The sequence below is a fragment of the Peromyscus eremicus genome, chromosome 14 (genome assembly GCF_949786415.1).
Source record: "Peromyscus eremicus chromosome 14, PerEre_H2_v1, whole genome shotgun sequence".
Lineage (NCBI taxonomy): Eukaryota > Metazoa > Chordata > Mammalia > Rodentia > Cricetidae > Peromyscus > Peromyscus eremicus.
Window position 1 is genome coordinate 49,064,516 of NC_081430.1, and position 26,476 is coordinate 49,090,991.

The 26,476-nt window shown below is 38.8% G+C and overlaps 1 protein-coding gene across 5 annotated transcripts in view; it reads right to left on the minus strand.

Annotated features, from left to right (window-relative positions):
- LOC131923819 (cation channel sperm-associated auxiliary subunit beta-like) overlaps positions 1-26,476 on the minus strand; it is a 170,900-nt gene that overhangs the window by 74,106 nt on the left and 70,318 nt on the right. For all 5 annotated transcript variants that reach the window (XR_009382733.1, XM_059279005.1, XM_059279004.1 and 2 more), the window contains exons 11-15: positions 14,913-14,979; positions 14,509-14,555; positions 13,706-13,855; positions 12,197-12,355; positions 9,196-9,340 (exon numbers count right to left, since the gene is read on the minus strand). Coding sequence is in view for 4 of the 5 variants with exons in the window: in XM_059279005.1 (XP_059134988.1) it covers positions 9,196-9,340; positions 12,197-12,355; positions 13,706-13,855; positions 14,509-14,555; positions 14,913-14,979 (568 nt within the window). In the remaining variant the exon portion in view is untranslated. The remainder of the gene's footprint in view (positions 1-9,195; positions 9,341-12,196; positions 12,356-13,705; positions 13,856-14,508; positions 14,556-14,912; positions 14,980-26,476) is intronic.

Consider the following 26,476-nt stretch of genomic DNA (forward strand, 5'->3'; position numbering starts at 1 on the left):
GAGAATCATTAGGTCATACTTCAAAAACCTGTACTCCATAATGTTGGAAAATCTAAAAGAAATGGACAATTTTCTTGATAGGTACCATATACCTAAGTGAAGTCAAGACCAGACAAACAATTTAAATAGACCTATAACCCCTAAGAAAATAGAAGCATCTAGTAAACATCCCACAAACAAACAAACAAACAAACAAACAAAAGCACAGGACCAGATGGTTTCAGTGCAGAATTCTACTAGAATTTCAAAGAAGAACTATATCAATACTCCTCAAATTGTTCCACACAATAGAAACAAGAAACATTGCCTAACTCTTTTTACGAGGCTACAGTTACCCTGATACCCAAACCACACAAAGACACAATAAAGAAAGAGAATTACAGACCAAAACTCCCTCATGAACATTGATATAAAAATACTCAATAAAATACTGGCAAACTGAATCAAAGAACATGTCAGAAAAAAATCAACCACTATGATCAAGTAGACTTCATCCTAGAGATGCAGGGTTGGTTCAACATCTGAAAATCTGTCAATGTAATCCACCATATAGACAAACTGAAAGAAAAAAACCACATAATCATTTCATGAGATGCTGAAAAAGCCTTTGACAAAATCAATACTCCTTCATGATAAAAGTCTTGGAGAGATCAGGAATACAAGGAACATACCTAAACATAATAAAGGCAATTTACAGCAAGCCAACAGCCAACATCAAACTAAATGGAAAGAAATTCAAAATGATTCCACTAAAATCAGGACAAGGCTGCTCACTCTCTCCATGTCTACTCACTATAGTACTTGAAATTCTAGTTATAGCAATAAGACAACAAATGGAGATTAAGGGGATACAAATTGGAAAGGAAGAAGTCAAGCTTTTGCATTTTGCTAATGATATTATAGTATACATAAGTGACCCCAAAAGTTCTATCAGAGAACTCTTACAGCTGATAAACACCTTCAGCAATGTGATGGGATACAAGATTAAATAAAAAAAAATAAGTAGCCTTCCTATATACAAATGATAAATGGGCTGAAAAAGACATCAGGGAAACATCAACCTTTGCAGTAGCCACAAATAACATAAAATACCTTGGTGTAACTCTAACCAAACAAGTGAAAGACCTGTATGACAAGAACGTTAAGTCCTTGAAGAAAGAAATTGAAGAGGATATTAGAAAATGGAAAGATCTCCCATGCTCATGGATAGGTAGGATCAACATAGTAAAAACAATTTTGCTATCCTATCAAAAGCAATCTACAGATTCAATGCAATCCCCATCAAAATTTCAACACAATTCTTCACAGAAATTGAAAGAAAAATCTTCAGCTTCATATAGAAACATGCACACACATACACACAAACCAGGATGGATAAAACAATCCTAAATAATATAAGAACTGCTGAAGGTATAAGCACCCCAGACTTCACGATGGGCTACAGAGCTCTAGCATGGTATTGGAATAAAAACAGACACATTGGTCAATGGAATCAAGTTGAAGACCCAGACATAATTCCACAACTTATGAACACCTATTTTTTACAAAATTGGAAGCCAAAAATACACAGAGGAGAAAAGACAGCATCTTCAATAAATGGTGCTGGTCAACCTGGATAGCTCCATGTAGAAGAATGAAAATAGATCCATATTTATTACTCTGTACAAAACGCAACTCCATATTGATCAGGGACCTCAAAGAAGATAAAGTGGGGTAGATGCTTTAACTCATTGGCACAGGAAAAGAGTTTCTGAACAGAACACTAATAGAACAGGTACTAGGGCCAACAATTAATAAATGGGACCTTGTGGAGCTGGAAGCCTTTGTATCACAAAGGACACTATCATTTAGAAAAAACCAGCAGTCTACAAAATGGAAAAAGATCCTAACCAATTATACATCTGATAGAGGGTAAGTATCTAGAATATATAAAGAACTAAAAAAAAACTTCAACAAGAAAAAACATTTAAAAAAGCATATTAAAACTAAACAGTTTTCTCAAAAGATGAAACAGAAATGTCTGAGAAACACACAAAGGAATGTTCAACATCCTTCGCCATCAGGGAAATGCAAATCAAAACTACTTTGAGATTCTAAAAGATGAAACACAAATGGCTGAGAAAACCTTTTTAAAAATGTTCAGCATCTTTAGTCATGAAGGAAATACAAATTAAATCTACTTTGATATTTCCTCTTACACTAGTCAGAATGGGCAACATCAATACAGCAAATGGCAGCTCATACTGGTGAGGATGTGGGGAAAGAGGAACACTTAATCATTACTGATGGGACTGCAAACATGTATAGTCACTATGAAAATCAATGTTGCAGTTCTTCAGAAAGCTGGGAATAGATCTACAGCAAGATCCAGCTATACCACTCTTGGGCATATATCCAAAGGACTCTATATCTTACTCCAGAAATACTTGCTCATCCATGTCCATTGCTGCTCTATTCATAATAGCCAGAAATTGGACCTCCTTTCCCACCAGTTCCCTTAATAGCTACCTAACCTCTGTGGTTATTCAAGTTGAAACAAACATGTCCAAAGCTTAAAAGCTAACATCCACATATAAAGGAGAATATGCTATATTTGTCTTTTTGGTTCTGGGTTAACTCACTCAGAATGATTCTTTTAGCTCCATCTGGTTTTCTAAAAATTTAATTGTTCTTAACAGCTGAATAATATTTATTTTATTGTGCAAATGTTGCTTGTTTTCAATATTCATTCATCAGTTGATGAACATCTAGATTCTATCCAATTTCTGGCAGGTCCCTTGCCCAGGAGTACTGGTCAACATAAAACAGACTCCATTTGTGTGTGTGTGTGTGTGTGTGTGTGTGTGTGTGTGTGTGTTTATTGTTTCATTTTGGTATTTTGCCTTAATTTTTATTTTATTTTTTGGGTTTTTTAAGAGAGAGAGAAAGAGAGAGAGAGAGAGAGAGAGAGAGAGAGAGAGAGAGAGAGAGAAGGAACATGAAGTTGAATGGGTAGGGAGGTGGATAGAATCTGGGAGGAGTTGGGGAAGGTAAAGAATATAATAAGATATTTTGTATGTTAACATTTTTTCTTTTTTTTTTATAATATTTTTATTTTATCTTTTTTTTTTTTTCCAGAGCTGAGGACCGAACCCAGGGCCTTGCGCTTGCTAGGCAAGTGCTCTATCACTGAGCTTATCCCCAACCCCTTTTTATTTTATAATTAACTTAATTTCACATATCAGCCACAGATTCCCCCGTCCTCCCTCCTCCAACCCCCCAGCCTTTCCCCCCCAATCTACTCCCCCATTCTCACCTCCTCCAAGGCAAGGTCTCCCCTGGGGAGTCGGCCCAGCCTGGTAGACTCAGCTGAGGCAGGTCCAGTGCCCTCCTCCCTACACCAAGGCTGAGCAAAGTGTCCCAGCATAGGCCCCAGGTTCCAAAAAGCCAGCCCATGCACCAAGGACAGGTCCCGGCTTCACTGCCTGGGGCCTCCCAAACAGTTCAAACTAATCAACTGTCTCACTGTTCCAGAGGGCCTGGTGCAGTTTCATGGGGGTTTCTCTGCCATTGGTTCACAGTTCATGTGTTTCCACTAGTTTGGCTTTTTTTCCTGTGCTTTTTCCAATCATGGTGTCGATATCTCTCACTCATGCAATCCCTCCTCTCTCTTACCGATTGGACACCTGGAGCTCCACCTGAGGCTTGGCCATGGATCTCTGCATCTGTTTCCATCAGACACTGGATGAAAATTCTATCATGACAGCCAGGATGTTCGGCCATCCGATCACCAGAGCAGGTCAGCTCAGGCACTCTCTCGACCATTGCCAATAGTCTACAGTGGAGGTATCTTTGTGGATTTCTGGGGGCCTCTCTAGCACTCTGCTTCTTCTTATTCCCATGGGGTCTTCATTTATCATGGATTCTCTTTCCTTGTTCTCCCACTCTGTTTCTGATCTAATTGGGACCTCATGCTTTCCTAAGCTCTCTTTCCCATGACCCTTGCCCTCCATTACCCCACCCCCACCCCAGTTTGTTCATGTAGATCTCATCTATTTCTCTGTTGTTGGGTGATCCCTGTGTCTTTCTTAGGGTCCTCTTTACTAGGTAGTCTCCCTGGAGTTGTGAGTTGCAGTCTGGTTATCCTTTGATTTACATCCAGTGTCCACTTATGAGTAAGTACATACCATGCCTGTCCTTCTGAGTCTGGGTTACCTCACTCAGGATGATTTTTTCAAGTTCCATCCATTTGCCGGCAAACCTCATGATGTCATTTTTTTCGCTGCTGAGTAGTACTCCATTGTTTATATGTACCACATTTTGTATGTTAACATTTTTAATAAAATTAATTAATTAATTAATAAAAAGTCAATTTGAGACCAAGTATATCCCACAATAAAAGGTAATCTTTCCTCAATATTTTTCATCAAAGGACCTTCATTAATGAATTCAATATAGAGGACCTTGACACCTCTTATGCCACAACCAACCTCTTCACTCAACCAGGTCCTGCACATCTTATGACAGGGACTAAGTGGTGAGTACACCTGATTTTTCCTTCCATTCACCCTCCCCAATCCCCAGGTCTACCCCCAAACTATAGGCTTGAACCAGGATGTACATCCTGCACAGCGGCCTTGCCCCTGAGTTCTGAATTCATTCCATCTAAGCCATATCCAATCTGCAGCCTAAACCTGACACACATATTCTGTATTCTGTAATAGTCTTTGACATCTAATATAGACACAGAACTAACAAAAGAAGTCCACATGTCTAGATCTTATTGCAAAAACACATACTATGAAAGATCAGGGCAGTATTTCCTTCTCCCAAATCCACCAGTTCCATAGAAATGTTGTCCAACAAAAATTACCTAGCCAAACCCCAGGACACAGAATTTAAAAGGACAATCATAAACATCACCAAGAGTTCAAGGAGTTTAAAGAAGGCACACAAACTGATTGGTAAACTCATAGAGAAACACTAAGAGAGTAAGTGCCTGAGTGATGCCAAGAAAACACAAACATTAAGGATTGTAGAAATGATGAGGACACCCAGAATTTGAGAACAGAATTCAATAAAGAGAATCAATGAAGAGGAATAAAGCTAAAATAATTATGGAATTGAAAAACCCAATAACACAACTAGAACATTGTAAAGTCTTGCAAGTAGAATGAATCAAGCAGAAGACAGACTATCAGGATTTGAAGATAAAGTAGAGGATCTAGACCAAATAAGAAAAAACAGGAACACATTTTAAAAACACAGGAAAATAATGTAGAGGAAGCGTGGGACACTATGAAAAGACCAAATCTTAGAATTGTAAGAACAGATAAGGGAGAAGAATCCCAGGTCAATGGTATAGACCATATCGTCTATAAGATCATAGAAGAAAACTTCCTCAAACTAAGGAAAGACACACCCATACAAATACAAGGAGCACATAGAACACCAAATCAACAAAAGAGACCAGAAAAGAAAATCCACACAGCGTATTATAGTTAAAACACTAAGTATACATAATAAAGATAGTCTATTGAAACCTACAAGAGAGAGAGAAAAAAAGAAGTCACATATAAAAGAAAACTTACCAGGGTAACTTAAAAATCCAGAATAGCCTGGAGCAATATATTCTAAGTTCCAAAAGACAACAACTGCCAGCATAGATTACTGTACCCAGTAAAACTAGCTGCCATAGTTGAAGGAGAAAGAAAATCTTTCTGTAATCCAAACAGCCTTAAAGAACTTATACCCAGTGGACCAATCCTAAACAAAATACAGGAAGCAATACTTTCAGCTGAAGAGAGGAATAAGCACAGCCAGGAGACTCTACAAAGAAAGTAAAAAAAGCTATAATTAGTGAAACATGAAACACAAACAGTATCACTGCAAACAACAAATAGATTTTTTTTCAAGAATAATTTCAAATATTAATGGCTTAAATTCTTCAATCAAAAGATAGAGGCTGGTGGAATGGATCAAGAAACAAAATGCACCTATTTGTTGTCTACAAGAAATTCACTTTAGCATTAAAGATGGGTACCACCATAAAGTGAAATGGTGATAGAAAGTCAAATAAGACCAGGAATCAAGTAAGAGCGGCCATACTAATATCTGACAAAATAGACTTGAAACTAAAACTAACCAGAAGAGATAAAGAGAGACATTTCATTCTAATCAAGGGCACAATTAACTGAGAAGATACTATCCTTCTAAGCATAGGCATACCAAACTCAAATGCATACACTTTTATAAAAAGTATACTATTGGAATTAAAGACACAGATTAGCATCAATCCATCCATAGTAGGTGATTTCAAAACCCATTTATCCAACAGACAGGTCATTTGGATGTAAATAAATGCAGAAACATCAGAATTAAATGACATCATATATCAAATGGACTTAACAGATCTCTACATCACATTCTGTCTAAACACTGAGGAATACATTTTCTACTCAGCAGTATATGAAAGCTTTTCTAAAATGACCACATCATAAGGAATCATATTATTATCTATTTACCAAAAATTATGTGTGTGTGTGTGTGTGTGTGTGTGTGTGTGTGTGTGTGTGTGTATCTAAACATACATATAATTTTTGAAATGAAGTTTCTCACCTGGGCTGCTGGGCTGATAATGCTCCAAGAGCCACAGACTATCTAACAAATACCCCAATACTAGGCATGAGAAACTCTCAAGTTGTTGGTCTGGGAAGCCCCAAAATTTCCCAAGCATTATAGGCTATTGCTGTTGCCCTTGGTTGCTTCCCAGAGGTGATGGTAAGTCCTATTGCTGAAGTCACCTTGCAGTTTGAACAGAGGATCCATGCTGGATCTGACTTGAAAGCATCCAGAAGGTACCATGCAAGCTTCCAAGGGAGGGAAGCAGCCATTAGTTCCACACAGCTATCAAACCTATGAATTACAACAATTACCATCATGACATGATAACCCTAAGGGTACAATAGTGGCATGTGGTTTGAAGGAAAATGGCCTCCAAAGGGAGTGGCATTATTAGGAGGTGTGGCTTTGTTGGAGGAAGTGTGTCCCTGTGGGGGTAAGCTTTAGGTCTCCTATGTGTGGTGATATTTTATTTGTATGTTAATAAATAAAGTTTGTCTGGAGATCAGAGGAAATAGCAAGCCATTTACATGCCCTTAATCTGATCACTTATCAGGCAGGGTTTCTGTGTGTTCAAGGCCATATTAGGGAACAGAGCCAAGCGTGGTGGGTGACACATGCCTTTAATCCCAGTATCAACCATAGAGACCTGGAGGTCTGTACAGACAGGCAGTGACAAGGAAGTAAGGTAGCTGGGCTAAGAGCCAATGAGAGGGCAGAACAGCAAGGCAATAAAGGCGCAGGTAGACAGGAAGTAACTCATTTTGGAAGCTGTGGAGTGGTGAAGTAAGGTTAGCTGGTGACTATTCCTATTTCCCTAATCTCTAAGGCTTTCACCCCTATATTTGGCTCAGTGTTTTTTATTTAATAAGACCACTTAGAATTTCGTCTATACCTATGCTCAAGCTACTCCCAGTGAGTCAGACCATTTCCTGTTGTCTGCAAGAGCTACCTCTCTAGCACCATGTCTGCCTGCATGCCACTATATCCCACCATGATGATAATGGACTGAACCTCTCATCTGTAAATGAATTGCTACAATTAAATGTATTCCTTTATAAGAGTTGCCTTGGTCATGGTGTCACTTCACAGCAATAGAATCCCTAAGACACATACCTTGGTGGTAATCAACAGCTCTCTTACTATTCTTATCAATAAGAGGGAAGTCACGACTGGTAGAAATCTAAGTAACTACTCTGGGTTTCTGAGATCATGGATCTTGGATGGGAATTTATAACCACCACTTTACTAAACCAGCATAATTCCTAATTCTATTCTAAATATTTATCATTATATCCATAGTTAAAAGTAGCTTTCACCCCTTGTCAAAGAAATTTCTATTTTCAATGGACAGCCATTACAGGGAAGCACAACTAATCAAAAGGCAGAGAACAATGGTCATGTGGTTCTCAGCTACAACTGATACACTGACAATACAACTCTTGCACCATAGGCTCAGGTAATATTGTGGAAGAAAGAGTAGAAGAGCCAGAAAGGGGAGTCAGGGTATCTTCTGTGTGTACCCACTAGAAATATCAGGGGAGATATACCTATGAAGTCCCAACAATATGACTCCCAAACAAGACTTGAACAAATTACCAACAGAGGAAGAACTACAGGCAAGTAAGGAATGCTGAGAGAAGGAGAAATAGCCTTCCCCAAGAAAGAGTATCCTGATACGTTTGTCCATATCAAGTGGTTAGTGGCGAAATTATGTGTGTGTGTGTGTGTGTGTGTGTGTGTGTGTAGTATCATATTATATATTATTATATACCGTATATGGACTGAACAGATTGTGTGCCTATGGGTATATATTTCACAACACTTAATGAAAGATAGGAATTTGAGAGAAAGAGGGGCAACATACATGGTAGGGGTTAGAGGGAAGAAAGGGAAGGGAAAACCATGTAATCATATTTTAATAAAAATCATTAACAAAATAGAAAAAATAATTCACTGCAAGAAGATTTCAAAAACTCAATGAGAGAATGAGAAAATGAAAATGCAGATCAGAGGCATACTGAGATATGAGGACCATTCCCTTCATGATTCAGGTCCCGAGTTTGGTTGGCAGCATTCAACTGTACTGGAAGGGAACAGGCAACGGTAGGTTAGGTCAGTCACTACTAGCTGTTTCTTTCATTGTGCAACTAGCTGACAGCCTTGTTGCTTGATCAAGGGCACTGTGAGAAGATGGAGGCCAACAATCACTCATATAGTGCACCTCTTAAGTTTCTGTGACCTAAGATGATCTACTTTATCAGCAAGCTCAAAGCAAACACCACCTTCTTTTGCATTGTGTTCGTGAGTATTAAATGATATGCTGTCTATAACATGTGGAGCAAAATTCTATCTCCATTGTGGCATGCACAATTATTGGTTTGGGAAAAGTACACAGCACTGAGAATACAGCATGCTAACCCAGGGTTCTTCTTTTTTTATGGCTGTTCATATGATTTGTCTCTGTGGATCCAACGAATCCATTACCCACTATATTTGAGGCCTTAGTATTAGTTGATTAATACAATATGTTTTTTAAACATTTGTGACCCACATGTTCAACGAATTTAGAACCCCAAATTGAAAATTCCTTACCTGCCTTTGTCATGTAAATCCTTCCATTTTTTGTAATTAAAGATATTTCTGAAGTATAAAAACTATGAGCAGTCTTCCTTACATAGTTACTTAGAAAGTCACACACTAATTCAAAAGTATTGCCACCATCCATTGAAATCCATACCTAAAGGAATAAAGAGATAATACCTTGCTAACAACTGCCTCTAATTTTCAAAATTAGCTATTAGCCTAGTTTTCCTACAAAAGAAAAACCATGCAGTACTATTTTCTTCATATCTCTATATCCATCACCAACTCAGTCACGCATATGCAGGCAGGCGGGCGTGTTTGTGTGTGTGTGTGTGTGTGTGTGTGTGTGTGTGTGTGTGTGTGTCTTACATGCATGGGAAAACTACAGGATGACATTCAATGGATTCCTCTATTGTGCGCTCTACCTTACTGAGACAAAGTCTTTGGACGTATTGGCTGGACAGTGACCTCTCTGGATCTGTCTGTCTCTGCTTCCTAATGCAGTTGTTATATATATGCACAGTCATACTTTTTACATGCCTTTTACACGGGTGTTGGGGATTTAAACTCAGGTCCTCATGCTTTCAGAGCAAGTGAAACCAGCTGAGCCAACTTCCCAGCCCCACATACTGCATTTTCAATTTATATTTTTACGATACTTAGGAACTGTACCATCTCTTCACATGTTTGTTTCTATCTTCATTTCACTGAAATGCCTCTTCTTGTAATTTCTCTTTTAGCTATTAGGTTTTCCTGTTAAAAATATTTTGCATGAATTCTTTCATTATTGTTATTTTTTTAATTCTCCCCTCCAATGTCAGGCCTATATCCTTGTATTCCTTAAATATTGTGGCATCTATATGTGTTTTTCATCTCTCCAAGCTAGGGATAGAGGTACAATTCTATAATCCTAGCACTTGGGAGGCTGAAGCAGGCAAGTTCAAGAGTAGCTTCATCTATATAGTGCTGTCCAGGCTAGCCTGTACTAGAGTGTAATACTCTGTCTCAAAGAAAAACAAAATATAGGAACACAAGCCCAAGTGACTAGTAATACACCAGCTCTTTTATTCCCAATATAAGTATCACTCACACTATAGCTTATGTTAACAAGGCTTTTTTGGCCAGCATTCTTAAAATCACATCAATCTTAGCCATTACATATTTGTTTCCACAAAAGTTGTTCTGATTGTTTGGTCTCTTAATTCCTCAGTCCATTATGAGGGATGAGACCCTGTCTCATTTCTTAGACTAGTTTTATGAACACCATCTAAAGCCTATTCACTTCCAGCTATTTATTGCCCATAGTCAAAATACACATATGAAAAATTTGAATCATAGAGTCTATTGACAATATCCCTGATTTACATACATTCTAGCCATGAAATCTGACAGGTACAGTAAACTCTTCCAAAATCAGTTTTATACACACAGCCTAAGAATTCTAGAACAAAATACCATGAAGCAGTCACAAGGCAAAAAATGAGAGCAAACTTAGCTAAAGTTGGAATTCTACCTCAGTCAGGGTAATACAGAAAAATCAAAATGGACAGAGATTGAGATAAAGCAAGCTCAGGGGTGTTAGACATTTGCTTAAAGGATGTGTGAAGCAATCTAGACACAGTAGGATGTATGGGTAAAAACGACAATGGCCAGAGGAGAACTTAGAGGTTCTGAACTGTTAGTATAGGAACTAAAATAAAAGAGTTTCAAGAAGCCCTAATGCCAGGATGTCACCTTATACATCTGCAATTCTGTATACAGTAGAGACTGTAAGACAAGAAATCATAAGCACTGTTAAAATAAAAATGGTTTCTATGCACATATACACTAGATTTGCAAGTTGGGAAGCACAGATTCAGTAGAAATCAAGTATGTGTTATGTCAAGGTGACAGAGACTGAATGAATTAACAATGAGGTAAGGTGCTAAAAATCAACCTGAACAAATTTTGGTAGGCCTTGTCTGTTGCCCAGGTTGTTTTTCTTTGAGACAGAATCTCACACTGGAGCCAAAACTGGCCTTGGACTGACAGCAGTCCACCCACCTCAGCCTCCAGTCTGCTGGGATCCCAGGTGGGAGTCACTGTGTTTTGCTTCCCTGATTGTTTTCAGTGAGTTTAAATTGGTACTGCTTGTCTTTCCATATGTGTGATTGCTAGAGGGAGTTATTCATAAGCAATAGATGTCCTGAGATAGTCATCAAGTGAACAGCAATTCTAGATTAGACTGTCAATCTCGGGAGTCTTTAGCTACTTTCTATCAAAATAGAAATCACACTTTGAAGTTAATGATTGAGGAGCTTGTATCTTTGAAATAAAACTGTAACCTGTCATGTGGATCTCACAATCTCACAGAGAAACTCTGTTCCCTTTCTTGACTTTAGCCAACTGCAGCCATCATAATTTTCATTTCCAGGGGAGAAATCCCACTGTGAAAGTGAACTGTGTGCATTCACTGGAAGTCACCACAGTGCTTTCTTGGTACTGAATTTCTTCATGTGTCATATTTTGTGCTCCTGACTTTGTTGACAGAGGTGTTTTGCCAAGCTTTACAAAGCTTTCAGGCTACCAAGACTGGAGGCCCGAGAATAGAGAACATCACCAGAAAGAACTCAGATAGCAGTAGAGTCAGAAGAGAATGCATAGACAAAGTCAGAGAGAGAGAGAGAAGGCAATGTCAAGTGCCAGAAATACCAGATAAAACATACTTTCAGTGGATTAATGGCAAAATCTAGGTCCTAGAGTTGTAAATAGATTACACCTGACAATATTCAGAACCATGGTGCTCCATTGCTCATTTTTATCAGCCAGTAAACAAATTGAAAGGTTACAACTGACTACAGACCACTAAGCTTAACCCAAACAAACAGGGGATAAACATGTATTGTATTCCCGTCTACTTCTCTCCTCCAGATCAGCAGAGTCCTCCTGTTCTTTATGTACATAGTCACCCAGTCTAAAGAAGCAGGACTACTTACTCTAATTACAAAAGAATAATTTTATGGCTTCATACCTGATTGCCATAAACATACAGAAAGTGGCTTCGGGGATGGAACACCATTCCAACTGGATAAGAGAATGAGGAGGGAAATTGGAAATTTGGAAATTTTGGTTGAGAATTTGGTATGTCATTCTTGAGCACTGACACAGAGACAGAGGTTCTTTTGGAATTCTAGATAAAACATAAGGAAGTCATAAGACTTATTCTGTCATTCTTTGTCCATGTAATAATTTCTAGACTTTCTCATGACTCAGTTTAAATTAAGACCGGGGCATACCCTTTATCACATCAAAGAAATGGAAAGATTAGCAATCACTGGTAACTCTACTCATTCCCCCTCCTGTCCATTTTGTAGATGCTGAGATGTAGTATAGGAAACTCAGGAATTTGTTCAAAGTTGTATAATAAATGGCATTGAGAGGTTTGTAAGTCATTACTAAAATAACTAGATAGACTTCACTGTCCATGTTCATGCCTTTCATGACACATGTGGGTACCTGGCAAAAATCCCAATTCTATTGGGTCATAGTCTTGGAAGGAACAAGACTGTGACACCCTATAAATGCCATCTTGGTATAAAGATAAAGTTAAGATGAAGACTTTCACTGATACACAGCGGGGGAAAGCTGTCTTAGCTCTTTTCTTGTTTGACTAAAAGCAGCAAATTCTTGAAAATGAAACTGCCAACCATTTCCACAGCAGATCTACTCTCAGAAAAAAAAGAGAGCAAATAAGATCTTTCCTAAATCTTTTTTCCAGGGGAGTCTTATGGCTCTGAGAGTGATACCTACATGAACAAACACTACTACCTGCCCCTTTCCTGTTGTTCTCCTGAAACCTTTCTACCATAAAAGTAACTTTTACCCCCAGGAAAACATCAGTTTAATCTAAAGCATGTTCATCATAGGCAGGCATGGTGGCACATGCCTTTAATCCTAGCACTCAGACTCAGAAGCAGGCATATCAGTGTGAGCTCGAGGATACCCAATGCTACATAGGGAGACCCTACCTTGAAAACAATGCAGCTGAAAAAACAGCTTATTTTATTGTTACATGGGCTTTTGAGGGGTGATCTATATGTCTCACTTAGAAATGAGTGAACAGCCACTTAGAGAACCCCTAAATTTTCTAATGACTCTGAGAATAATTCTAATTAATAGCCACATTTAAGGACTTATACAACAGAAAATATGTATCTGTGGCGTGGGTTCCCTTTTTTGTTATTGTTCATCTAAACTAACCCTTTCAAGGAAGTTTAGATTTATATGGAAAATATTCATTGTATACTCCCCTGGAGAATGAGTGTAGAACAATCAGGAAGCAACTGGCATCATGACTTTAATTTTCATCAGCTTGAATGACAAATAATTAAAAAAAACTTCAGTGCCAAACTATTCTATAGATCTTAAGTAATTTTATCAGTTTCTATTCCTGAGATCATGACAAATTGGAAATGATGTCTGCTAAGACAATTTGAAGTGCTTGGTGATAGAGCAAACAGCTCTGAGCTGTAAGACTTACCTGATCATGGAAGAGATAAATTCCAGTTTTAGTTTCTTGGTCAATAAGAAATGTTATCACATGTGGAAGAAAGTTTGCTCTTTTAAAAGTAGAAGGTAAGCAAGGCAACCAGTGAAGAAATGGTTCTTTACTATAAAAACAAGAACTGGACTATAAACAGAGAAAAGAGGAGTTAATATTGTTAACACAACTAGTTATTGTAGAAAATAAGCTAATGAATCATTGTGTTGTTCTGACAGGCCACATATAAATCAGTCACTCTGTCTCTGTCTCTGTCTCTGTCTCTCTGTCTCTCTCTCTCTCACATGTACATGTGCATGTGTGTGTGCATGCGTGCGCACGCACACACACACATACACACACACACACACACAAGCATACAAAGGCTTTTTAAGACATGTTCTTACTATGTGAACCTAGGCTGGCCTAGAACTCTTTCATCCAAGTTCATATTGAATTTGTGATTCTTCTGCCTCCACCTACTGATTGCTAGAATTACAGCTGTGTGCCACCACACCTGGCTCACAAATCATAGTTTTAATTCTTTAATATCTATTGCTTTCTTTGGGGTGGATTCAATTTCAGAAGACATTTTAAAGAAACTTTCTTCTCTGGTATGGATTATTTGGCTAAAGTCACTGGGTTTTAACAAAAGTAGGTATCTGCTATTAAGTCTACCAGGAGACACCACTGGGGGTGGTTAAGTTTTTCTGTGTGTTTAAGTACCATATTTTAGATGAACAACAATTCTTGAAATTACGCTTAACAAAATGTCCTACCTTTGAAAGTGTTCTATATCATACCTCACTTAGGGTCCTGTTTCTGTCAAAAGTGATAGTAACATAATCAACTGTAAAGTACAAAGGTGAAGAAATTATGAATGATATCTACACGTACAGCTTTAGGAAGAGTTAGTGTTAGTAAAGCTGCCCACATAAAACCAATGCCAGTTGTGCACCATCTATTAATGGATCATTTAGGCAGGAGTGTCATTCCCATTCATTTTTAGAAAAGCTGTCAGTATGTAGCCCAGGGTAGCCTCAAGAGTGTTAAAGGAATAACAAGTATAAACCACTACCAAGCCTGGCTTTCACATTTTCAGATCACTAATTCATATATAATCATTATCACATTTTATTAAATTTTGAATTTAATGCATTTTATGTAATCTATAGTGATAAAAGTCTACTAATGACATAAAATTTACCTTCAAAACTTTCTCTGTTTGCAAAACATTTTTCATTATACCACAGTTTTCCTTTGATATAGTCAACCTATAAAAATACATAAATGAAAATAGTAATTGGGTCATATCTGAAGTTAGGATTTTAAACAGAAAGAAATTTATGATGGGGGAATGTCTTTCTTTTATGCTGTGATAATATGTTGCTCTGATTGGTGGATAAATATAGCCATTTGGCCTATGGCATGGCAGCTTAGAGGCAGGCCAGGCAGAAAATCCAAACAGGTAGAGAGGAAGGAGAAAGACAGAGCAGAGGAGACAAGGCCAGCCAATGCCATGAGAAGCAAGATGTAAAAGTACTGGTAAGCCACAAGACACATGGCAGAGTATAGATTTATAAAAATGGGTTAGTTTAAGATATAAGAACTAGATAACAAGAAGCCTGCCATGGCCATAGTTTAAAAATAATATTAGCCTGTGTGTGTTTATTTGGGTCCGAGTGGCTGCAGGACTGGTGAGTGAGAGACATTTGTCCTGACTGCAGGCCAGGTGGGACACAGGAAAACTTTCAGTTATAAATTTACTTTAAAAATTCCAAGGTTTTGATAATCTGTGGCCGTGAGGCAAATTAAGATAGAAAAACTGTACACATGTAAGAGATTGCAGAATGGGAGCAAGAAACTGGAATGCACATTGTCACCAGTCATGGAAGGAAATACAAAGGCATGTGGATATTCTTGGCTATGAATTATCTTTCTGACTCCCCCACAAGAAACTCCTTAAACTTTTCACCACAAACTCTGCCTCAGTTGCCACCCAGCAGGGTAAACTCCTACGGGAAGCCTCCCCCACCAAAACCCCCCATCGAACCAACCCTGTATTCTATACACCCTGCCCTAATACGCATCTGCCTGTGAACCCAGTAACTTCCTGAGACATGGAAACCAAACCAACAGCTCTCATTGGACCAAGAGGTGAGTGACTCTTCTCAAACCCAGAGAGTCCTTCCCCTTGGACCCAGGCCCTGGGACATAGTTCCCTAGGAATTCCTACCCAACTCTGCCCTAGTTGCTGGCCAGCAGGGTAAACTCCTGTGGGAAGACCACACCCCACACCCCCCCCCCCCCCATAGGACCCTGCAATCTACAAGTTCCACATCCTGCCCCAATACCCAACCACCTGTGACCCCAGTAACTTCCTGAGGCAGGGAAACCACACTGCCAGCTAACATTGGACCAAGAGTAACTTCCTGAGACAGGGAATCCACCAGACCTCATTAGACCAAGAGTGGTTTCTGAGAGATAGAATCTGCCAGCTCTCACTGGACCACGAGAGGCTTCCTGAGACATAGACTCTGTCTTCTCTGAATGGACCAAGAGCCCTAATAAGACCAAGAATGGCTCCATGAGTTACAGAATCAACTAACTTGGGTTGAGTTATGAGCAGCTCTCTGAGACACAGAATCTGCCAGCTCCAATTAGACCAAGAGTGAAGATTGGACCCAGAAGGGCCCCCTGAGATACAGACACACAATAACACAAGAGTGGACCAATAGCAACTTGTTCAGACACAGTCACCTCTTATACTTATTAAAGGAAGAGAGGGGTAGATGTCAATGCAAAAATATATACAACAACATAAACAGCAATACAGCATCACCAGAACCTAGCCCTACTCCAACAGCAAGACCTGAACATCACAATGTAGAAGAAGCAGAAAAAAGCGACCATAAATATAGCTTCATGAAGATGGTAGAGGTCTTTCAAGAAAAAATAAAAAATTTCCCTAAAGAAATTTAGGAAAAGGCAAACAAAAAATTAGAAGAAATCAATAAAGAAATTGAGAAAAAGCAAACAAAAAATTGGAAGAAATCAATAAATACCTTTAAAAAAAAGCCAAGAAAACCATGAAAAAGAAATTAATCATGTGAGGAAAACAATTAAAGACCTGAAAAGTGAAACAGAAACAATGAAGAAGACACAAACAGAAAGAATGTTGGAAATAGAAAATCTGAGTAAATGAACAGGAAACACAGATGCAAGCATAACCAACAGAATTTGAGAGATGGAAGAGAGAATTTCTGGTGTAGAGGATACAATAGAGGAAATACATTTGTCAGTCAAAGAAAATAGCCAAAGCCAAAAAATCATAACACAAAATGTCCAGGAAATCTGGGACACCGTGCAAAGGTCAAACCTAAAAGTAATAGGGAGGGCTGGAGAGATGGCTCAGCCATTAAAGGCTAGGCTCACAACCAAAAATAAAAGTAATAGGGATAGAAGAAGGAAAAGAATACTAACTCAAAGGCACAGAAAATATATTCAAAAAAATGACAGAAGAAAACTTAAAGATAGAAATATCTATGAAGATATAAGAAGCCTATAGAACACCAAACAGACTAGTTCCACCCAAAAAGTCACCTTGACAATAATAATTAAACAATTAAAAATACAGAATAAAGAAAGAATATTAAGAGCAGCAAGGAAAAAGGCCATGTGATTTATAAAGGCAGACCTATCAGAATAACACCCGACTTCTCAATGGAGACTGTGAAAGCCTGAAGGACCTGGACAGATGTAATACAGACATTAAGAGACCATGGATGCCAGCCTAGACTAATATACCCAGAAAAACTTTCAATCATCTTAGACAGAGTGAATAAGACATTCCAAGACAAAACCAGATTTAAACAATACCTGTCCACAAATCCAGCCCTATAGAAAGCACTAGAAGAAAAATTCCAACCTAAGGAATTCAGATACACCCATGAAAACACAGGCAATAGATAACCCCACAGCAGTAAATCCCAAATAAAAGAAATACACACACACACACACACACACACGAACACCAAAAGATACCAGGAAGTAACAATCACTGGTCATTAATATCCCTTAATATCAATGGAATTAATTCACCTATAAAAAGACACAGGATAAAAGAATGGATATGAAATCAGGCCCCATCCTTCTGCTGCACACAAGAGACACAACTCAACATCAAAGATAGACACTACCTCAAATAAAAGGCTGAGAAAAGACTTTCCAATCAAATGGTCTTAAGAAGCAAGCTGGTGTAGCTATCCTAATATCCAACAAAATAGACTTCAAAGTAAAATCAATCAAAAGAGGTTAAGAAGGACATTACATACCCATCACAGGAAAGATCCAACAAGATGAAGTTTGAATTCTGAACATTTATGCCCCAAACACAAGGGCACCCACATATGTAAAAGAAACATTACTAAAGCTTAAATCACACATAAAACTCCACACATTAATAGTGGGAGACTTCAGTACCCTACTCTCACCACTGGACAGATCTGCCAGATCAAAATATAACAGAGAAATAAGGGGCTTAACTGATGTTATGACTCAAATGGACTTAATAGATATCTACAGAACATTCCAACCTAAAAAAAAAAAAGAATATACCTTCTTCTCAGCACCTCATGGAACCTTCTCTAAAATCAACCACATACTTGGTCACAAAGCAAATCTCAACAGATACAAAAAAATGGAATAACCTCCTATATTCTATTAGACAATCATGATTTAAAGTAAGATTTCAACAACAACAAAAATTACAGAAATCCTACAATCTCATAGATACTGAATAATGCTCAGCTGAATCACTAATGGGTCAAGGAAGAAATAAATAAAGAAATTAAAGACTTCCTAGAGATCAATGAAAAGGAATGTACTATATACCTGAACTTATGGGACACTATGAAAGCAGTGCTTAGAGGAAAATTCATAGCACTAAATGCCCACATAAAGAAGTTGGAGAAATCTCACACTAGTGACTTAACAGCATACCTGAAAGCTCTAGAAGAAGAAGAAGAAGAAGAAGAAGAAGAAGAAGAAGAAGAAGAAGAAGAAGAAGAAGAAGCAGAAGAAGAAGCAAAGTCACCCAGGAGGAATAGAGGCCAGGAAATATTCAAATTGAGAGCTGAAATCAATAAAATAGAAACAAAGAGAACAATACAAAGAATTGATAAAACATAGAGTTGGTTCTTTGAGAAAATCAACAAGATAGACAAGCCCTTATCCAGACTATCCAAAAGGCAGAGAGAGCATTGTAGTGGGTAGCCATTCCAGCTTTGTTCTCGAAGTTCCAACCCCCATTGAGACTTCGGCAACTGTCACTCCTACAAGGCGGGGCCAAGGGAGGCGCCTGGGGACCCGAGATCGGGATCGGTGAACGCTCTCTTGGTTCTAGGACGCTGGATGGTGGAGGTGAACAGAGGAGAGCTCCAGAGAACACCGCTGGACTATGATACACCTTCCCCAGACCCCGCGACCTACCTATCCCTTAATTTGTAAGTTACGCCATTAAATAAATCTCCTTTTAACTACGTAGAGTGGCCTAAATAATTTCACCAATAGAGCATCCAAATTAACAAAATCAGAAATGAAAAGGGAGACATAACAAATGACATGGGGGAAATCCAGAGAATCATCAGGTCATATTTCAAATGCCTGTCCTCCACAAAATTTGAAAATCTAAAAGAAATGAATAATTTTTCTGGATAGCTACCACATACCTAGGTAAAATCAAGACCAGATAAACTATTTAAATAGATCAATAAGCCCTAAGGAAATAGAATCAGTCATTAAAAGTCTCCCAACCGCCGGGCGGTGGTGGCGCACGCCTTTAATCCCTGCACTCGGGAGGCAGAGCCAGGCAGATCTCTGTGAGTTTGAGGCCAGCCTGGGCTACCAAGTGAGTCCCAGGAAAGGCGCAAAGCTACACAGAGAAATCCTGTCTCGAAAAACCAAAAAAAAAAAAAAACCAAAAACCAAAAAACAAAAAACACAAAAGTCTCCCAACCAAAAAAAGCCCATGACCAGATGGTTTCAACACAGAATTCTACCAGATTTTCAAAGAATAGTTAATACCAATACTCTTCAAATTCTTCCACACAATAGAAACAGAAGGAACGTAACCAAACTCCTTCTATGAGGCTACAGTTACTCTGATTCCCAAGCCAAACAAAGATGCAGCAAAGAAAGAGAATTGTAGACCAATCTTCCTCATGAACATTGATGCAAAAATACTCAATAAAATATTGGCAAACAGACTCCAAGAACACATCAAAAAGTTATCTACCATGATCAAGTAGGCTTTATCCCAGAGATGCAAGGTTCATTCAACATACAAAAATCTGTCAATGTAATACACCATATAAACAAATTGAAAGACAAAAATGACATGATCATTTCATGAGATACTGAAAAGGCCTTTAACAAAATCCAACACCCCTTCATGATAAAGGTCTTGGAGAGATCAGGAATACAGGGAACATACCTAAACATAATAAAGGCAATTTACAGCAAGCCAACAGCCAACATCAAATTAAATAGAGAGAAATTCAAAGCGATTCCACTAAAATCAGGAACAAGACAAGATTGTCCATTCTGCCCATATTTATTCTATATAGTACTTGAAGTTCTAGCTAGAGCAATAAGACAACAAAAGGAGATCAAGGGGACACAAATTGGAAAGGAAGAAGTCAAACTTTCACTATTTGCAGATGATATGATAGTGTACATAAGTGACCCCAAAAACACTAACAGGGAACTCCTACAGCTGATAAACTCCTCCAGTAATGTGGCAGGATACAAGATTAGCTAAATAAATCAGTAGCCCTCCTATGTACAAATTATAAATGGGCTGGGAAAGAAATCAGAGAAAAATCATCCTTTACAATAGACACAAATAATATAAAATACCTTGGGGTAACTCTAAATTAGCAAGTGAAAAAGACTTATATGACAAGAACTTTAAATCTCTGAAGAAAGAAACTAAAGAAGATATCAGAAAATGGAAAGATCTCCCATGCTCATGGATAGGCAGGATTAACATAGTAAAAATGACAATCTTGCCAAAAGCAATCATCAGATTCAATGCAATCCCCATCAAAATCCCAGCACAATTCTTCACATATCAGGAAAGAACAATACTAAAATTCATTTGGAAAAACAGAAAACCCAGGATAGCTAAAAGAATTCTGCACAACATAGCAACCTCTGGAGGCATCACCATTGGTGTCATCAAACTCTACTATAGAGCCATAGTAATAACAACAGCTTGGTATTGGCATAAAAATCGACATGTGGAACAATGGAATCAAATTGAAGACCCTGACCTAAAACCACATACCTATGAACACCTGATTTTTGACATAGAAGCCAAAACTGTACAATGGAAAAAAGAAAGCATCTTCAACAATGGTGCTGGCATAACTGGACATCAACATGTAAAAGACTGCAAATATATCCATATCTATTGCCATGCACAAAACTCAAGTCCAAGTGGATCAAAGACCTCATAAAAACCAGTTACACAGAATCTGATAGAAGAGAAAGGAAATAGTCTGGAGCACATTGGCACAGGAGACCATTTCCTAAATATAATACCAGTATCACAGACACTGAGAGCAACAATTAATAAATGGGACCTCCTGAAACTGAGAAGCTTCTGTAAGGCAAGGGACACAGTAAATAAGACAAAACGACAGCCTATATAATGGGAAAAGATCTTCACTATCCCCACATCTGACAGAAGGCTGATCTCCAGAATATATAAATAACTCAAGAAACTAGACATCAAAATACCTAACAGTCCAATTAAAAAAAAATGGGCTATAGAGCTAAACAGAGAATTCTCAACAGAAGAAGCTCAAATGGCCAAAAGTCATTTAAGAAATTGCTCAGCATTCTTAGTCATCAGGGAGATGCAAATCAAAACGAATCTGAGATACCATCTTACACTTGTCAGCATGGCTAAGATCAAAACACTGAAGACAGCTTATGTTAGAGAGGATGTAGAGCAAGGGGAACACTCCTCCACTGTTGGTGGGAGTGCAAACTTGTACAGCCACTTTGGAAATCAATGTGGCAGTTTTTCAGAAAATTGGAATTCAGTCTTCCTCAACATCCAGCTATACCACTCTTGGGCATATACCCAAGGAATGCTCAATCATACCACAGGGATACATGCTCAACTATGTTCATAGCAGCATTATTCGTAATAGCCAGAACCTGGAAACACCCTAGATGCCCCTCAACCAAAGAATGGATTAAGAAAATGTGGTACATATCACTATGAAGTACTACTCAGCAGAGAAAAACAATGACATCATGAAATTTGCAGGCGAATGGATGGAACTAGAAAATATCATCCTGAGTGTGGTAACCCAGACTCAGAAAAACAAACATGGTATGTAGCCACTTATAAGTGGATACTAGATGTAAAGCAAAGAAAACTAGACAATATGCCACAGCTCCAGAGAAGTGAGCTACCAAGGATGACACAAAGAGCGATACATGGACTACCCTTGGAAGGGGAAATAGATGAGATTTCCATGAGTAGACTGGGGATGAGGGGTGGGCAATGGAAGGTAGGGGATAAGGGATGAGAACATAAGGGAAAGGGGTGGTTGAGCTGGAACAGAGATGGAGTGGGAAAGCAATAAAAGAGATACCATGATAGAGGGACATATCATGGGGATGTAGAAACTGGGTTGGGGAAGTTTCAGCAATTCCCAAGGATGACCCCAACTTGGTCTATAAGAAATAGTGGAGAAGGTGCCTGAAACGAACTGGCTTACCCCAGTGATCAGACTGGTGAATAACCTAACTGTCATCACAGGGCGTTTCTCCAATGATTGATGGAAACAGATTCAGAGATCCACAACCAAACATCATGCAGAGTCCAGAAGTCCAGCCAAAGAGAGAGAAGAGGTATTCTATGAGCAAGTACATCAGGATCATGATGGGGAAACCTGCAAAGACGACCAAACCAAACTAGTGGGAACTAATGAAGGGGGATCAATGGCTGTTGGGCCTGCATGGGACTGGACTAGGCCCTCTGCATGTTGAGACAGTTGTGTAACTTGATCTGCTTGGGGGCCCCTCTGGTGGTAGGATCAGAATCCATCCCTGGTGCATGAGCAGGCTTTCCAGAGCCCACTACCTATGATGGGACACTTTGTGCAGCCTTGAGGCAGCGGGAAGGGCTTGGACTTGCCCCTACTGGATGTGCTGCCCCATGAGAGGCCCTTGCCTTCATGTGGGGGGAAATGGGGCACGTAGGTTGTGAGGGGGGAGGCTTGGGGGCTGGAGGAGGGAAGAGGGGGGTCTTTGATTGGTGTGTAAAATGAATGAAAAAATTTTCTTAATAGAAAAAATATTGATGAAGTTAAAGAAAAAACATAAATCAAACAAAAAGGCCATTTAAGAGTGAATGGCCCATGACTTTTTTTATATTATGCTATATCATCACTCAAATTAAGCTGTTAAAATAAAACTTTTGGATTCTCATAAAAGACTTCAGGTTTCAGGATAGTATTTTTATTATTAATCTGGGAAATTATTATAGAACCCTTTGGGCATTGAATTATGCCTCTTCCTTCTGTTTAGATTATTCCTGCATTTTTCTACATGAATCAAAACTGAAACAGCCAAGTGATTGTCCTTAGGGATGATTTAATTTATATGAGACTGACCTCATGCCAAGGATGAGTCCAGAATACTGTCCTGACCCAGAGTCGCATGTTAGGAATAAACACATGACTTGGATCACATGAGCAATCAAAACCCCCCTTAGAGATGAAGGAAAGACTTTTTATTCCTTTTGGGACAGCCAAACGTAGCTACAAGTCTGGCAGCTATTCTTACTAATGGATGGGGAACAGTTACTTAGAATAAAGCTAGTGTAAAGAACGGCACAGCCAAATTTGAGGACAGAGAGCCGTGGACATCACAGTTACTTAGAATAAAGCTAGTGTAAAGAACAGCACAGCCAAATTTGAGGACAGAGAGCCGTGGACATCACAGTTACTTAGAATAAAGCTAGTGTAAAGAACAGCAAAGCCAAATTTGAGGACAGAGACCCATGGACATCTGATATTCAAGGGAATCCAGCTAGTCAGGAAGTCAGACTCACCCTTTAAATTCCCTATGATTTCAAAGAGCCAACAGCTACCTCTCTTTTGCTGAAATCAGTTTAGTTTGGTTTCTGTCATTTGTCCTCAAGAGGATATTTGGAGGCAAGCCTTTGGGAGGTGATTAGGTAGAAGAGTTTGATGCCTTTCTTGATTTGAAGGAGACCAGTGCCCTTATTATAGAGAATACAGAGATCTATCCCCACCCCTTCTGCCAAGTAAGGTCATAGGGAAGGGACAGATGTCTGTGAACCAGGAAGCAGTCCCTTACCAGACACTGAACCAGCCAGTCACTGCTCATCACTATTTCCTCAACTTTTTGCCTTCTACTTAATTGAAGCACACATTCTCATTCATTTCTTTTGTTCTGGACTTTGTTCTTTTGTATCAATAGTGTGTAGATACTGATTTCACTGTCTTTGAGTGTCAGCGATTATTTTAATGGGATCTAACAGTGAGGCATGTTTTGTGTTTGTTCTCCCTATTTAGAACAATATTAGGTGAGGTTTCCTAAGGGAACAGAATCAATATAACATACACAACAGGCAGTTTATTAGATTGGATTATACAGTCACAGACTAATTTGTCCCCCATGGCTCCACATAGTAGAGAGCTAGAAAATCAGTTGTTTCTCAGGCCAAGAAGCTGGAACCCTCAGAACAAAAGAGGACCAATTACACAACCCAAGTCCAAAGAGAAGACTTGGAAGCAACCTGGGGAATTGTTGATTCAAGTCCATGTTCACAGGCTGGAGAATCTGCTATCTGATGTTCTCCTATAGTCCATGGTGGCAGAGAAAAAATTCACAAATACCTGCTCCCCACCAAGAAGAGTCCAGCCTGTCTTCACGTGAGCTTGTCTTTCCTACTTTTAGTTCAACCCAGGGTACTGTATGGCTCGACATGCCTTCAGGGTGGCTATCCCCTTTCTAGGATCTGCACTGAAGCACTCTGGAAACACCCTCACAGATATATCGAGAAGTGTGCTTTACCAAGTGCTTTAGGAATCTATCATATCAGTCAAGTTAACAATCAAAATCAACGAGCACAGTAAACTTGTGTACCATTTCTCTCTAATCTTCCAGTTTAGGAGAATTACTAGAATTTGAGTATATATGCTTTTTTTCCCCAAGCTTGCCATTCATTTAATATTTTTAAAGACAGAATCTCATGTCGCCTAGGTTGGCTTTTAACTTGCCATGAGGATGAATTTGTAATCCTGAGTGCTGGGATCACAGTTGTGCATAATCGTGCCTAATATATGAAGTCCTGGCAATGGAACCCAGGGCTTAGTGTATGTTAGCCACATATTCTACCAACTGATCTAGATCCTTAGACTTGGATCATTTTCAATTTCACTGCAATTGTCTTCTATTATTTTGTTGCTCTTTGTTTTCTTTTCTTTCTGAAAATTCTATTTCTCTTCCAAAGTAAACTGCTAATCTATTTGTTCAACAATGTTTACTGAGTGCTTACTTTAGTATGACTCTGTTGCCAAGTCAGTGGGTTCCTTCATCATCACAAGAATCAGAGAGAGATGTAATTCACAGGAAGAAGGAAAAAGACACTTTTTCTTCTACTTGAACATAAAAGAACCAACATGCAGGGAGAAAGAACTTCCAATCATATTCAAATCAGAGACAGGCAAGCAAAGGTTTTATGATGTTCTCAGGTGTGAGGGACCTGGTGTCCCTTCTGAGAACTGTATCACTCACTTTGTAGAACTTCTGGACCACTTCTTGAAGGATCATCACTGCTGTGAAATTTCTAGCAACTTCCCCCAAACATGGAGATGTTTCTTCATCTTCACCTTCTGTAGCACTAGTCTGCATCTACTCAATGGCTATGCTATCTATCATTTTATTTTACTTTTAATTAATTGTGGAATTTAGTCCCAGAATGTCTTTTTGTGCTACAAGAACTCCTAATGCATGTTGGTTGCCTTTCTTTTCTGTTCCTCCTTTCTTTTCCTCTCTTCTGCTTCTTCTTTTTTGTTTGTTTTGAGATAGTGTTTCAGTCCTGGCTATCCTGGAATTCATCATGTAGATGAGACCAGGCTGGCTTTGAACTCACAGAGATCTTGCCTGCCTCTTCTTCCCAAGTACTGGATTAAAGACATGTGCCACCATGTCATGCTTCCTTTATTCTTTTAATATCTCAGAGTCAATAACAATGAGCATAGTAATAACTCAGTGTTTCTATTTTCTTTTAACATTTCAGAGTCAATAACAATGAACATGGTAGTACTCAGTGTTCCTATTTTCTTTTAACATTTCAGAGTCAATAACAATGAGCATAGTAGTTACTCTGTGTATGCTCATGATTTATTAGCTAAATTTTGTTGCTCTACTTCACCACTACCATTCTTAAACATCCTTGATTTTAATGACTGTGTTCTGCTGGAACCCCAGATGAGCTCAGACATAGTTTTGAAGGGAGAACTCAAGAGTGCTTTTCAGAATACATCAAACTCTGGCAATGCCTGAATGTGAGAAGGCAATGCTCTCTACTTCTTTGAGTGGCTGTTTCCACACATTGGAATTTCACCATGGAAAGCCTTTCCCTGAAGGTGTCCTTCAGCCTGTCACATGAGGCTCCAAAAAAAACTCAGCTCTCCTTTCTAGCAGTCTTCTCTCTGG